General features: G+C 35.1%; 1 protein-coding gene across 2 annotated transcripts in view; it reads right to left on the minus strand.

The window, feature by feature from the left end:
• Positions 1–16,533, minus strand: part of SLC15A2 (solute carrier family 15 member 2) — a 35,069-nt gene that overhangs the window by 11,786 nt on the left and 6,750 nt on the right. The window contains exons 5-15 of one of the 2 annotated variants that reach the window (XM_037524567.2): positions 10,457–10,556; positions 8,577–8,667; positions 8,213–8,290; positions 5,386–5,468; positions 4,886–4,972; positions 4,620–4,709; positions 4,482–4,526; positions 3,444–3,476; positions 2,637–2,725; positions 1,487–1,568; positions 628–762 (exon numbers count right to left, since the gene is read on the minus strand). In XM_037524567.2, the coding sequence (XP_037380464.1) occupies positions 628–762; positions 1,487–1,568; positions 2,637–2,725; positions 3,444–3,476; positions 4,482–4,526; positions 4,620–4,709; positions 4,886–4,972; positions 5,386–5,468; positions 8,213–8,290; positions 8,577–8,667; positions 10,457–10,556 (913 nt within the window). The remainder of the gene's footprint in view (positions 1–627; positions 763–1,486; positions 1,569–2,636; positions 2,726–3,443; positions 3,477–4,481; positions 4,527–4,619; positions 4,710–4,885; positions 4,973–5,385; positions 5,469–8,212; positions 8,291–8,576; positions 8,668–10,456; positions 10,557–16,533) is intronic. The other variant, XM_037524568.2, reaches the window with a different exon arrangement.

Below are 16,533 nucleotides of genomic sequence, written 5' to 3' on the forward strand. Positions count from 1 at the left end.
TGTATACTCCAATTTTCAACAATAAATGTATATTACATATATATTTATATAAAATTTATATTTATATAAAAATTTTAATTTATATATAAAACATCTTAATTATATATATATATATATATAATATTCATCCAGAGAGATGTGAACCTGGAACTCTGAATCATATAGTGTTGTAAACCATTACCTCAACAAAAGAAAATAATACAATATACAAAATATTTCAGAATATGTACAGTAATAGGACTGACAATACACAATTAAAAATCCAGATGATGATTATTAGGAGGCAGTTTTAAAGAATAATACAAATTACAACCTACTGAGAGCTTATAATCACCCAGATACACACATAATGTAGTGATAAACAGATAAACACTACATTATGCTAAACATTATGCTAAATACATAATACTTAGCCTTAAAACAGCTTACGATATTAAAATTATTGTTGAAACTGATGTTCAAAGATAAAATAACTTGTTCAGGGTCTTAGAAACTAGGGAATGGCGGAACCCAGAATAAGACTAGGGCAGTTAGATTCCATAAATGCATGCTCTTAACCACTATGTTATGCTGCTGACTTGGTGCATAATCTGAATGTCTTTCTCTTCATTCAAGTCCATACCTCACCTGAAAGGACTTGATGGACTCTGCCAACATAGAATTATTGTCATTTCCCAGCACTGTCACCTTTACTTCATCATCTGCTAGATTCAAGACTTGTAGGAAAATCTCTTGGGGGCCTGGCTGGGGTGTAGTCATTCCCTTGGAACAGAAAACACAAGTGAGATTCACTAACAAACAATCCTTTCAGTACACTGAGTACACAATTCTCAGTTCTATCTCTGGCAGCCTAGCTCATCTAGTCAGGACACATTTTTCTTCTTTTGAATAACAGTTGACTTACAATAACACTGAAAGCAGTTTGGAAAGGGTACCTGAAGCCAAGTAAGACTTCGTAATTTTTGACTCAGATCGCTTCTCGGCTAAGATCACTTTTGGCTAAGGTCAAGTGCATAATATTTGACTCAGCTGTGGCCTCATCTGTCATTCCGCAATAGTGGTTATTCAATATGCCAAAAGGTGGGGGGTTTGCAATTGTATGGGGGAATATAAAAATAAAATTTATTATTTAAATAAAAAAACAAAACAAAAAAAAAACCAAAGATGAAAAAAAAAAAAAAGGTATTCATTTCAGTATCTCATAGATCACATATACTTGTGCTCTCAAAGAAATGGCCAAATGCCTTCAATGTCAGTGTTTGGGAATTCCTTTGCAGTTTACTCTGAATCAGGAGGGTAGAGCTGGGCCTCATTTTGCATGGTCTCTCTACCCCTCATATCCTCACTTATCACAATTATCTATCATGCAACTTCTATAAGACAAGTACTGTGCTAGGTCAATGGGAATCGAAATTGAATAAGTCAGAAAAGCGAACAAGATAGATATAGTACTGCTTTCATAGAATTTAAGACTCATTAAACTCACATTAATTTTTATCTCTACAACTGCTGCAACTGCAAATGCCAGGCATGCTAGGATCATACCTACAGCCATTTTCCTAAGTGATCTGTGGAGAAAAGGGAGAGACAATGACACATAAACTTTAGACACTAAAGTCCAGCCCTCACCAAAGCCTATATACCATTATAGACTTTTTCTGATTTGGTACTAATTACAGTTCAAGTATTCCCTAGAACTTGTCTTCATATATTCTTCTTTCTCCTTTCAACAGAGTAAAATAGAACTATTCTATGTAATGCACCACATCCCCTACCTCTTCCTTTATGATGGCTTTTCTATCTAGTAAGTCATAATAACAAAAATAGTAGCAATATAGTCAGATATTTACTATGTGCCAGGTGCTATATATTATTACTTCATGCTCTTCTTCAGTAGTCTTCCTTGACCCTGGCAGCAAGGAGGACTCTCTTCCTTCTCTACACTTCCCTGGCACTTTGCCTTTTCCTAGAGCACTTAACATATTTCACCTTGTGTAATAGTTATCCATGTACATGTTTTAGCTCCCTTTCAAAACAGTAAATTTCTGGAGGGCAAGATTTGTGGTTTAATATCTGCTCAATGAATGAGTAAATAACAACTATGAATATGATAATCATCAAAAGGAAACAGATTTTAAATCAGGAAGTAGAGGATGTTTGAAACTTTGCAAAGAATAACACTTCTATTTCTAATGGGGGGCAGCACTAATTAGGAACAATTCTACCCCCACTCTACCAGGTTTCCCTTTAGTTTCATAGAGACAATAGGGATTAGTTGTCATCAAAGACTTTGGACTTCTTTGAAGAGGCAACGTTGAAGAACGAAGCCACAAGTTTAGGAAAATATTTTTGACTTGCCATGAGGCTTAGTCTTACTCCTTCACCATCACATAGTTTTAAGTCTGCAGTGATGACTTGGACTTTCTACAATAAGAATTAATTATATCTAATTTCTACCCTCCAGTATTAATAACTATTTACTCTAATATGGATAAATAGAAGCAGAAAAATGATATTTGGTTTTATATAAACGAAAATAAATCATAACTAAAGAAAAAAGTATTGACACTGAATGTTTATTAAAGTGGGCAAAGATTGAGTAAGTTTAGAGCAACACAGGTAGGGTGAGAACTTACGAGAAGTTAATGCCACACTTGGAGATCAGACGGTAAATGACAAGGTCAAACAATGGGATGAAGATAAGAACCAGAAAGGGATTTATTACCTGTAATGCCATAATAAAAAGGATTAGTTACAAGTGTCTTCTATCATGAGTGTGAACATGTGGCCTCATGTGTTTGTTTGCACACTTTCTCACATTCAAACACATTTTCATCATACTAAGTATAGAATGATTCCACATCTCTCAATCTTTTGCACACAAAACTCTATCTCTCATCTATGAGATTTAGCTTCAAATAGCCCAAGGAACCCATTTCACTCTGAAACTTTTTCTGTGATTCAGTTGGAAACTCTTCCTTCCTATTTTCACTTTACCTCTCCAGTTCTATAGCCCAAAGGGAAGTGTCATGACTGGCAGAAAAAAAATAAAGGAGAGAAGGAAGAATTGGGAATAGTTGAACAAGGGATTAAAAAAAGAACTAGAGCCAACAAATAGTGATCCTGACTTTTTTGCTCATTCTACAAAGTCTTATACTTGCTTTGACAATATTTCCAACATACCACCTTGGCCTGAGGGAGAAAAAAACCCAATGCTTATACTTTTCCTATAAGCTTGAAACTCATTCTCCTGGAACTGGGCAGACTATTTACTTAAGAGAGAATGTGAAAGGGAAGCACGGAGCTTAAAGAGAGTATTTTCAATCTTATGTTTAGCATTCCTTAGCATACAAGGAAAAAATATCAAATATGATTGGTGATACTAATATTACATATAGAGATATACAGATGAGGAAAGAGATGACTATAGAGAAGTCTCCTACCTGCATCTGGTCAGGTTGAAGCACAAAGAGACCCTGAAACAATATATCAAACTACATTTAGATAATGGCTAAAGACAAGAAAAGCCTAGGTTAACATTCTTACTAATTAGCAGTTGAAAAGTGTAAGAATCCATCAGGTTTTTGGTTCAGGGCCACTGTCTTGCTTGTATGTTATGTGAGGGCCGACTGGGGATGACTTCTAGCTCTGTTTGCTCAAGACAGATGTGCCTAAGGGAGATTTTTCTTTTTTATTCACTTAGCTGGAGAGAGAATAGAATCAGTGTGTTTTTATTAATGCCAGTAGCTGCATTTGTAGATAATGATAATGTAAAAGACATCATGTTTAAGACTCCCATTGACACACAGAGCTTTCAAGTTTGTCTTCCTGGGGGGTTTACAAAAGGACAACCATAGTAATTCCTGGACAGCTAGTGGAAGGGAACAGGTAAAATTATATTTTGTAGGTTCCAAATAGACTGGTTAATAAAACACTGACATCATACCACCTTGTCCACATTGTCACAATTAAGACAATGGAAAAAAAAACACAATGATCTAGGAAGTGTAACAACTGAGAGAGATGGAACCTTGAGTTTGCCAAGAAGTGGAGATTGGAGAAGAATAAATGATGCTTACAACTTTCCAGATCCTTTCCATATTTATGTATAAAATATCCCACTTCCAGGTCCTCTGCTATCAACCATGCCTGAGCGATGGGGCCAATAGCACCAATCAAATCTGTCCCTGCTGTGTCCTGGGCAGGAAGAAAGCAATCACTATGCCAAGTCTATATCACTTCATTAGCCAACCTCTCAGTATTTCCTTGCATATACTTAAACCTTTCCCATCCTTATGTTCCTGATTTCTAAAGTGAAGAGTGTAGCTTTTGTTTCTAGACCAGATTCTTGGTTTGCCTGCTCTGTATTTTTATGCTAAAGGCAACTTCTTATGATCTTTAGTCAATTTTTAGGCAAAATCACAAAGAAATTTATTTTTTCTTAATAGGAATAGATTCTGTGGAATATCACTTCTACTCACCAAATTTCCATTCATCTTGGTGGCTTGCAAGGTCCATCGTGAGCCCTGAGGCAAGACAGAGGCTTTTATGAAAAATCTCTTTCCTGTGAGAGGGAAGGGGCCAGTAGAAAGGGTAGCTTTGAAAAGAACTATTCTTACCTGCTGATCCAAAAGAGCCCAGAACATGGGCAATGGGATATAAAGGAATAGTACCCTAGTCAATGCCTTCACATCCATAATGAGCTGCTTCTGCAAGGGGAAGAAGGAACAGGCTGAATTGTCAACTAAAGTTTACTGTCTTGGTGTTGAAGTGTCCCAGAACATTATGAGACATGGTCAAATGCCACAGGAGAGAATCAGTTAATCAGTTTGGATAGTAGGAAAGGCTCTATGGAGGCATAGATATTTCTAGAGTTCCAACTCACTGGGTATTTCTCAGCTGCCCAGTCTAGCCAGTGCTGTCGTTTTGGAATGTCCCCAGAACGGTTCTTGAAACGGTTAAAAATAGCAAACTAGGGCAGAACATAGATATTAGTAGAGAGACTAATGCCCCAACTTTTCCAATCATTATTCTCCCCTTAAACATACTAAAATGACCTACTCCAACCCTCTGATTTCACTAGACATTGAATTTCAAAATAATTCAAAATAATAATTTTGAATTATTTCCTGTTGCCAGAAATACATAAGTATTTTACAGAAGATTTTTTTTTTACCAGTTTTTTAAAAATAGTTACATTATTGACTTAATGGTTAAGTAGAGGCCCAGAGGGAGATTGATTTAATCTCAGTTTGCCAAAAGGTATAAAAGTAGAATAAAGGTAATTGAGAAGAATGTATTCCAATATTTGAAAGTCTGTATGTTCAGTTTAGCATTTCTTCCCCTTTGATTGGAAAAAGGCAGGTAAAAAATTCATGGACTTACCCAGATACATTTGACAACTCGAATCACTATGTTTCCTTCAGGAGGTGGTTTTTTGTATATTTTGCTTCCCATTGCAAACACAGCTGCAGTGACACACAAACAAAGTTCTTAGCTTCTTTATCTTGCCTTCTTTCTACCTTATTTTCCTTATCTTTTAGTTATTTGATCTATTTTCATGGCTTAGTCACTATCCATATATTAATAGTTCTTGTTTGTTATCTACAGATCAAACCTTTCTTTTGAGCTCTAAACTATATTTCTAGAAAACTGGTAACTACAATTAGATATTCCAATGTAACAAGTCCAAAACAAAATTCATTAGTATTGGCCCAAACCTGTTCTCACCCTACTATCCACTCAGGAAACGTACCTTCTCCCTCGCTTCACATATTTAATCCTATCAAGTTAAATAGGATTTAACTTGACTGGGGTGAGCTGAGTAAGTACTCACCTTGAACTCAAAATTAAGGGAATTACAAAAATTTAGTAAACAAGATAAGAAAGTATCCTTGCTCACTCTTAAGGCTTTATTTCTCCACATTACATTTGTATTAATGGATACCATTGAAAAATAAAAGCCTAATGTTCATTCCTCTGTTCAAAATCCTTTTGTAGCTCCCCATTGTTCTTCTGATGAAGTTTCAATTTTCTAATGACCTGAAAGTTCCTTCATTATCTGATTTCTGTCATTTTCTCCACATTATTTTCTCATTTACACTCCAGGCTATCTTAATTCCTCTAAGATCCATGAATGTATCATACTGCCCTTTACCTCCTTATCTTATTGATACCAATAGTATCTGATTTCTGTTCACTTCTTTGATTAATATCAGTTAATCCTTAAGGTCTCACCTTATTTCTTCAGGCAAACCTTTTCTGACCCACCTAGTCTTAGTGGGATGTCCTCTCTATATGTGCTCATAGCTTTCTCTACTTTCACAGTTGTGACACTGATCATACTATTTTGTACATTCCTTGTTACTTGTCTGCTGCCCTCTTCCTGATAGACTAATAAATTTTCTCAAAATGTGAACTCTATAGCAGCCTAATTCACTGATATGACCCCCAATTCTTGACACAAAATCTAAACCATAATAGATTCATTAAATAAACGTTTGTTGAGTGAATGAAAAAAATAAATGAATATAAATTACAGTGAATGGCCAGAGAATTGAGAGACTTTTAGGACCCAGAAAACTGAAGAAGTTGACTAATAAAGATGGCTAACACTAACAAAATATTTTATAATTTATAAAAATTTTCACTCACAGCATCTTTTGATCTTCAAAATTATTCTGATATATAAATATTATTATTGTGCAGTGATCCAGAAAAGGAGACATAAAACTAATCAATGAATGAGGAAAATGTTTTGACTTTGAAGGAAGAAGGAAACAGGGAATATATTATCACAGTTCTTCTGCAATAACACACAGATTTCCTTGGAATTGGAATTGGAAACTGACTCTCACTATCACGCCACCCGTACTCTGCTGGTAAAAAATAATTAGGCTGAACACTGAGTCACTGGGCTCTTTTTTCCTCTACTGAGTTCTTTATATGTTGGTACTGGATATCTTCCAAGGGGGTGTCACCCAAAGGCTCAGAGTGAGAACAGGTTTCCAGGTCAATGGTTAGAAATAATCATGTCCAAGCTTCTCCTTAGACTGTGTAAACTAAGCAACACACATATCCTCCTTCCTTTTCCATTACTGGGTTCTCAATGGTAAAGAGAATGGCACTCAATCTAAGTGACATCAGTTTCTAAGAATGTTCCAATTCTTCTTACTCTTTTTGCTCAGTAGCAAACTGCCTGGGAGCAGAGCAGGGCAGAAGTAGTTAAACTTAGATGCCATATTACTGCTTTTTAAATGTAGCTGTTAAAATCTTATTTTATTAGTTTAATAATTTTTTAAAAGATTTATTTATTTATACAAGAGCTGGGGTAAAGGCCAGAGAGAATTCACCAGAGACAGAGCAGGGATCAGAAGAGGCATATGGACCGAAAGCACTGCTGAGGGGAGCAGCGGGCAAGCCAGGAGAGGTCTGCCGCGCCATGTGGGTATCTGCCTGTCTGGCTGGGAACTGAACCTGCACTGCAGAGACCGTGGACAGCATTACAGTGCTGTACTCAACTCACTGCACCACTGGGGAGGCCCTATTAGTTTAACAATTTTTTATGGTAAATTGTTTTACAACACAGTCTAAGTTTTAGGAGTACCAGCTCTTACCTCTTCATATTATGATACCACACCACATCCATCACCAAGATTTTAATAAATCTCCACCACAATCCAATGGACCCCTTCTATCAATTGTTTCCACGCCCCATTCCCTTCTCATCTGGTTAGTACAAGGTCCAAAGAATTTTAAATGTCTTCCAATTATCAGAAAAATAACTATTTAATGAAATAAGCTAGTTTGAGAGAATTAATTATCTCTCTTGCTTTCTTTCATACTGTAGCATAGAGTAGTAGATCTCAACCTTGACTGCACATGACAATTATATAAATATTTAAAAAATTAAAAATTATATATGTTAGGCCCTATCCTGATTTAATTGTTACTACAGGGGTTCAGAGGTCATTCTTTTCTAAAGTTTCCCAGAAAACTTCTTAGCTGTTTTGTAAACTTGGGCATATTTTTAAAAGGTCTCTGACTTCATTCAGTTACTTTATCTGTCCTGTCTAAAGGATACCCCTCAATAACAATTACCTAATAGGATTAGCATGAGGATTGAACGAAATAGTTTGTGTAAAGTACTTTCAAGATGCTTTACATATGACAGACATTAATGGTCAAGTTTTCTCTGTCACACTACACTTACCAAGAGCTATCACCATAAGCAATCCTGGAACTCCAAAAGCCAATGCATAGCAATCTTCCCCAAAACACTTCACATCTCCTAAAAAAAAAAAAAAAAAAAAGGAACCTTGAAGCTTGAGTCTTTGATACTCCATTCTGAGAGCTCATCTTATTTAGGTCATAAGCATAGTCATTCTTTCTCTTTCCTCCCATCACCTAAGTCCATAATCCTTCTTTGGGGTCAGACAAATCAAGATTAAAAAAACACTTATTTCCCATATTTTCAAGCCCTTATAAAAGGAGATTATGGACAGCAGGAGGCCTTGAATAGATTTTTGGATGGCCAGATTAAGGCTTATAAAGGGCCCCTCAGAAAACATCCTAACCTCTCAGCATGGGTGTGATAAATGTAGAAATCAAGCTCCCTGCATTGATGGAGAGGTAGAAGACTGAGAAGTATCTAGTCCGTTCCTTTGCCTGAAACAAACAGGACAAATCATCAGTTCAGTGTGCCCCCAGCTCCATCCCCACCCTATAATCAGACTCAACTGGATGTAAATACAAAAAGGTAGAGTCAAATATTACCTCCACGATATCTGTGTATCATGTTAGATATTTTAACACATACTTGGCTGACTCCAGATAAATATTTACCCATATTTCTAACTCCAGTGCAAGAATCTTTAACATCTTTTTACTGCTTTACCTGGACAAAAATGATTATCTATACACTATCCCACTACTGATTTCTATACATATCTATTCTGGTATTAATTTCTTTGCATTAATTGCCTGCTTCATTCAGGACATTGTGCATTCCTTTAGGGAAGAAGTCATACCTTACTCATTTCTATATGCTCTACTACCTAGCACAGTATCTACATTTTATTGACTGAATTAAGTGAATCATTGATTGAGTTCAATAATATAATTTGTGGAATGTGTGGTAGGAATAGAGGAATAGAATAAAGGACAATGGAGTGAACTGTTGATCAAGCAAGGAAGTTTGCCAGAGCATAAAAGGAAGTCCATGGGTTTAGAGGGGGTTGATGGAAACTTGAAGTTGAGTTTGACCTATTACTGAAATATCTTTATGAATATTCCATGTACAGTAACCAAATGAAGCAACTTTTAAATAAATTTGCTGATGCTTTATTCACTGTGCATTGCTGTGGTTCATTCTGATACCCTAAATCTTTTCCTGATGATTTAGCACAATCTGTCCTTCCCCATTTTCTATTATAGTATGTCTTGCTTCCTCTTCCAATTTGCATGCTTCCTCTTCTGGTCTACCTTATTCTATTCATCTATCTGTACCCAGTCATTGTGCATAGAATCCCACTTGCCAGAGTTTGTTTTTTCCTCCAAAGTCAGCAATCAATTATAATCTATGGCCTTCTGGACAGATAAAGAACATAGTATGTTAACTCAAATGGTCTAAAGGGTAAGAGAAACATAGGATACAGGATACACAGAGAGAGAAAGACCAGATAATGATAAATAGGTATGGAAGGGGGAATAGACACATAAAGAGAGACAAAAAAAAAAAAAAAAGAAAAAAGAAAGCAAAGAGAGAAAGTCAGAAATGTTAGCTGACCTAAGCTTGCCTGTTGTCATGCTTTCTCATATGGGCTTTCTCATGCTGTTTGGTTTTGTTGTTGCTGTTTTCCTATTGATAGTGGAAAGTAGTAAGGAAAAGTTTAATGAAGAAATTCATTTCATTTTATTCTGAATTTTCATTTTCCCCTTTCATAAGGATAATTAAAGATAGGGATATTTAAATTATCACTATGCTGCCTATCACCTCCCATTTCCAAAGTGCTCACCACATTTCTTCTTAAATGCTTTAAGTGAAAGGAAACTCACTACTTCAGACTCTGACAATTTGAAGTTTTTCCTTCCATCAAGCAAAAAGCTAAGTTACTATAGTTATCACTCATTGGTCTCATGTTTAATTATTGCCATCTGTTTGAAATTTATGGAAATTTATAATACTCTTTAATTTTTAACCTTATACAGGTTAAATATCTTCATTCCCCTCAACCTTTTTTCATAAAACATGTCTTTTAATCCATCTACCACTCTGGTCACTTTCCTTTGAACATTTTAGTTTCTCTATTAATTACCAGTGCACAGCATTGATCACAACTCCCAGATATGATCTGAACAGTGGATTGTTTCAGTACTAGCAAATAGTCATTCGTCAGTTATCTCTTTTAATGATTCATAAATTATTTTGAAAATATAGAAATAATAGGAATCTTACATGTTTTTCTTCAAACTGGTCTCCACCAAAAGCTGCCACACAGGGTTTGATACCTCCTGTCCCCAAAGCTATTAGACTCAAGCCAACCAATGACAGTACTCTGAAATAGAGAAGTGAGGATACTAACCACATTGATACTAAATGCAAATGAATAAATTTAATAGAATATAGAACTACAGGAGGGGGAAAAATGTATACATGGCAAAGACCTGCTCCATATTTTTATCCTGTGGTGATTTTCCATTTGCCTTCACTCTCAGGGAAGGCTCAGGAATATTTACAATCTTTTGACCCTTGAGCCTCTGCCAGAATGCATAAATTACATGAGAATATGTTGTCCCTGATAGTTCCATTTATCTGTTATATGCAACAGATAGAAACAGATATTGAAGGAAGTCCAAAGTTAAAGCAATGATTCTCAGTCTTAGTGAAATAGTATTTGGTATTAGGCACCCTACTGCCTGATTCCTTTCTATCTATTTCTCCTTCCCAGTACCTATTCTCCAATTACTTCAATAAGTGCAAAAGCAGTAGTCTAAAAGTCTATTCCTATCCTAATTCAAAAAACCTAGAAATGAAGGGGCCTCCCTGGTTGCCTAGGGGTTAAGTCTCAGTGCTACTGCCTGAGTTTGATCCCCAGCCAGGGAGCTAACCCAGATGGCTCAGCAGACCTCTCCTGTCTTACCCACTGCTCCCCTCAGCAGTATATTTCAGTAGATCTGCCTGTTCTGTACCCCACTCTGTCTCTGGTGAATCCTCCCACTCCCCTGCACCTCCGGTCTACACCCCAGTTCTTCTATGCAAAAATAAATTTAAAATTTTTAAAAAACACTAAAAATGAAGAAACAGAAAAACATCACAAATGCTACCAAAAAAAAAAATCCAAGAGAAGACTCAATCCAGTAGAACCACAGAATATGCCTGAGAAGGAGTCCAAGGCAACAGTTATAAAAAAGGGTCTCAAAAAAGGAAAGAAAGAAAAAAGGAAAGAAAGAAAGAAAGAAAGAAAGAAAGAAAGAAAGAAAGAAAGAAAGAAAGAAAGAAAGAAAGAAAGAAAGAAAGAAAGAAAGAAAGAAAGAAAGAAAGAAAGAAAGAAAGAAAGAAAGAAAGAAAGAAAGAAAGAAAGAAAGAAAGAAAGAAAAGAATAAAGACAGAAAATATGAGCCAGTTACAATCATAATGAATGGATCTAAAAAATACTATAACTGGAAAAAGACAGAGGATAGAGGACAACAATGGAGAAAATTAGAGAACTTGTAAGTATAAAGTTGGAGGACAAACAAATAGAACAACAAAAGAGAAAAAAGAATAAAAATAAAATAGTTTAAGAGCTCTATAGAATAATCCAAAGAGAAATAGCATCTGTATTATGGGGATGCCAGAAATAGAAAAGAGAGAAAAGCACAGAAAATTTATTTAAAGAAATAATTTCTTAGAACAATCTCAACTGGAAAATAAACTAGATACCATGATCCAAGAGGCCAAAAAAGTTCCGAACAAAATAATATCAGACAGACACACACCAAGACACATTATAATAAAACTGTTGAAAGTCAATGACAAGAACAGATGCTAAAAACATCAAGAGAGAAAAGGGCAATCTGTAAGGGAACGTCAATTAGATTGCCAGTGAACCTTCTAGTAGAAACACTATAAGCATGGCGGGAATGGCAGAAGATATTTAAAGCACTTAAAGTAAAAGATTTCCAGCCTAGAATCCTTTACTCTGAAGGATCAACATTCAAGATAGAAGGGAGATTATGGAACTTAACCGAAAAACGAAAACTAAAGGAATTTATTAACACCAAGGGGCACAGAAAGAAGTCTTAAAGGGGCTATGAGAAAGTAACAGAACAACAAATAGAGTGGCAACAGATACCTAATTGTATAAGATGAAGGAGGAAGAGAGTAACAATGTGGCCTTTCAGAACCAGCTTGAGACCAGACCATTCACAGGTCACACAAATAATTCGTCATATACTAACATCAGTATAAGCTTCAAACAAAAAACAATAGATGTAAATCATAGACCAGAAATAGAAACTAAGCAAAACATAAAAGGGACATGAGAAAATAAAAAGACAAATTAAAAAATAACAAAATATCAATAAGCATATGTCTCAAAAATTACCTGAAATAAATGTTTTGAATTCACCATTCTAAAGGTATAGAGTTTTGAACGGATTTCAAAACTAAGTCCAAGCTTCTGCTGTTTATAAGAAGCCCACCTTAGCAATAAAAACAAGCACTGACTTACAGTTAAAAATTGGAAAACAGGACCTCCCCTGGTGGCGCAGGCCGTTGAGCACAGTGCTGTGAAGCTGTCCGCAGCCTCTGAAGCGCGGGTTCAATCCCTGCCAGCCGGCGAGAAGCCCACATAGCATGGCAGTCCTCTCCTGTCTCGCCTGTTGCTCCCCTCAGCAGTATATTTCACTCAGTCTGCCTGTTCTGTTCCCCACTCTGTCTCTGGTGAATCCTCTCACCCTCCCGCGCGTCTGACCTGTATCCCTGTTTTGGTGTGTATGAATAAATAAGTCTTAAAAAAAAAACAAAACTGGAAAACAATCCTACAAACAAATGCTTATCAAAAATGTCTGGAACACCTATATTTACATCATATGAAGAAGAACTCCAATTAAAAGAGATAATAAGAGCTAGAGACAGGCATTATATTATGATTAGTGACCTAATACAACAAAAAGAAATAACACTCAAATTTATATGCACTGAATGATGAAGCACCAAGATACCTAATAGAGCTAAATGGAGACACTGACAATATCACTAATACTAGGGGACATTACAACTATGGACAGATCAGCAAGACCGAGAATAAATAAGGAAACAATAGCCTTTGATGAAAAATGAGACCAAATAGATTTAACAGATATCTCCAGAACACTCATACATGTTTTTCTCAAGTGCTCATGGAACATTTTCAAGACTAGACCATATGTTAGGACAGAAGTTGATTGTCAATAAAACTACAAAGGTTGGAATTATACCGGGTACTTTCTCTGAGTACTGCCATAATGACAGAAATCAACTGTGAAAAAAAAATAAAACAGGAAAAACTATAAATACATGGAGACTAAACAATATACTACTTAACATCTATTGGATAAAAGAGGAAATTAAAACAGAAATTAAAAAAGGCCTTGAGACTAAGAAAAATGAGGCTACAGCTGCCAGAATCAATGGGATGCAACAAAAGCAGTTTTAAGAGGGAAGATAATTGCAATCCAGGCACATATTAAGAAGCAAGAAAAATCCCAAATAAACAATCTAAGAGTAAACCTAAGGCAATTTGAAAAAGAAGAAAAAAGTAAACTCAAAGTTAGTGGAAGGAAGAAAATAATAAAAATAAGAGCAGAAATGAACAAAATGGAAATCTAAAAGACTATACAAAGGATCAATGAAACTAAGAGTTGGCTCTTTAAGAAGATAAGCAAATTGGACTAACTTCAATCTAGGCTAATAAAGAAAAGAAGGAAGAAAACATTAATATAAAAAATCAGAAATGAAAAAGGAGAAATTATCACAGATAACATAGAAATTTCAAAGTATTGAATTGCTAAACACAATAAATTTGATAACCTTGAAGAAATGGACAGATTTCTGATTGATATAGTTTACCAAGACTAAGTTACCAGGAAGAAAAAGAAGAATTGAACAAATCACAAGCACAGAAACTGAAACAGCAATAAAAAATCTTCCCCCAAACATAACCATTTTTACAAAACTTCAAAGAAGAACAAATGCCCATATTGTTCAAATTGTTTTTTAAAAATACTAAAGGAAAGAATGCTCTCTAATGCCTTTTATGATGTCAACATTACCTTAATACTGAAACCAGACAAAAATAGGACAAGAAAATTATAGACAAATATTCCTGATGAACATTGATGCAAAAATCTTCAGCAAAATACTAGCAAATTTAATTCAAGGATTATATATCATGATGATGTGGGATTTATTCCAGGGATGCAAGGATAGTTAAATATATGTAAATCAATCAATGTCATACATCATATCAACTAAAGCAAAGATAAAAATCACTTAACTAGATGCAGAGAAAGCATTTGGTAAGATTCAGCACTCATTTATGATGCAAACTCTAAGTAAGATGGGAATAGAAGGAACTTACCTCAATATTGTAAAGGTCATATATAATAAGTCAATATCCAATATAATACTTAATAATGAAAAACCAATAGCTTTCCCTTTCAGATCAGGAACAAAACAAAGATGATCACTGTCACCACTATTGGTAGTGACTCTACTTAATATTAGATGTTTTAGCCACACAAAAAAAGAAATAAAGGTAATACAAATCAGAAAAGAAATGAAACTGTCACTACTTACAGATTATGTGATATTATATATGGAAAACCTTGAAGAATTCACCAAAAAGCTATTAGAAATAATCGATGAGTACAGCAAAGAGGCAGATTATAAAATTAACATACAAAAAATCATAGCATTTTTTATACAAATAACAAAGAAGAAAAAGAAATCAAGAAAATAACTCCATTTACAATTATCTCAGAAAGAATCAACTACCTCGGAATTAAGCTAACTATGGTGGTGAAGGACCTTTACAAGAACTCCAAGACATTATTAAAGGATTTAGTGACAGAAGGAAACAGAAGCACATCACATGCTAATGGATGAGGGGAATCAATATACTCAAAATGACTATCTTTCTTAATGTGATGTATAAATTTAAAGCAATTACCATCAAAATATCAGTAATATTTTTCAAAGATATTGAACAAAAATTATTGAAATGTATACGAAAACATGAAATGCCTTGAATAGCAAAAGCAATCCTGAGAAAAGAAGAAACAAGCATCATAGAAAGAAAACCTGCAATTATTGTATGTAAAACAATGTTAAGGCATAAAAGCAATATACAAACATAGTGTTTTTCTTCTTATTTTATGAGCAAATAAAAATACTTTTTATTTGGCTCATATAAAGAAGGGAAATCTGAATGTCTGCTTTATCATTTGTGTGTCTAAAAATTAGACATATGCTCTACTTCAAACTAAAAATCTGAAAAAACAAAACACCAGACTTCCAATCAATTCTTCTAAAATTCACACTCCCACTTTTCTAATGGATACGTTTGTTACGAAAACAACCAAAAAATCTAACAAACAAAAAAATATAAACCAAAAAACCCCCACAAAACTAGGAGCTTGAAATGGAACTAATGGGACAACACTCACACGAATGAAAAAAAGCAACAAAAAAATAGACAAAGTTTGCATAAAACAGTTGTAACGGATTTCATGAAGGGTAATAGAGGATTGACCATCTCTCAAGACTACCCTAAAATTATAAAGGACTTTAAAAGTTTAAGCTCACAAAGACAAAGAGAACTGAAAAGAAACACCTGTTGATAGATGTGTTACGTGTCAACAAATGTTTGAAAGACAAAGTGGATAAAGGAATTCTGGTTCCAGTAAAATAGAAAAAAATACACCCCACCCTACCTTTTCCACTGAATGCACCTATAAAACGTAAACAGAATGTGTAAATCAACTATATGAGAACTCTGTAAAGAAAATGATAAATTGGGGAGTGGAGGAACATAATACAAAGTACTATGAAACCATTATTTTCCTAGTACATTTCAGCCTGGATCAATACAGTTAGAACCTGCAATGGGCATTGCTACAGACAGAGAGAGCTTCAGGACACCCTTCTCTGTTCTGACTTGAGAAGCAGGAAAGGGGTTTTCTAATGCTCAGAGTAAGGGGATGAAATAGTGCCCTCCAGTTTTTTGTCCTCTATTCTCTCATGCTCCTGCCCAGTGGGTGGCAGAATTGGACAAATAAAGTCTCAGCTTTGTGACATGAAGGAGTGAAAAGTGGACACTCTTGGAATATGTAGTATCTGAGAGTTTGTAAAAAGGCAGAAACTAGGGAAAGTGAAGTCATAAAGTTATTTATGAACTCCTGGACAAATCTCTAAGTTGTGCCTGGATCTAATCCTAAACTGCCTACTGAAGCTAACGAGGATAAACCACAGCCCAAGGTGTAGACTGCTGCTGGTAGCGCTCATTTAGG

This window comes from Talpa occidentalis, unplaced genomic scaffold (assembly GCF_014898055.3).
Source record: "Talpa occidentalis isolate TD23 unplaced genomic scaffold, MPIMG_talOcc4v2.1 talOcc4.4, whole genome shotgun sequence".
In the NCBI taxonomy this organism is placed as follows: Eukaryota; Metazoa; Chordata; class Mammalia; order Eulipotyphla; family Talpidae; genus Talpa; species Talpa occidentalis.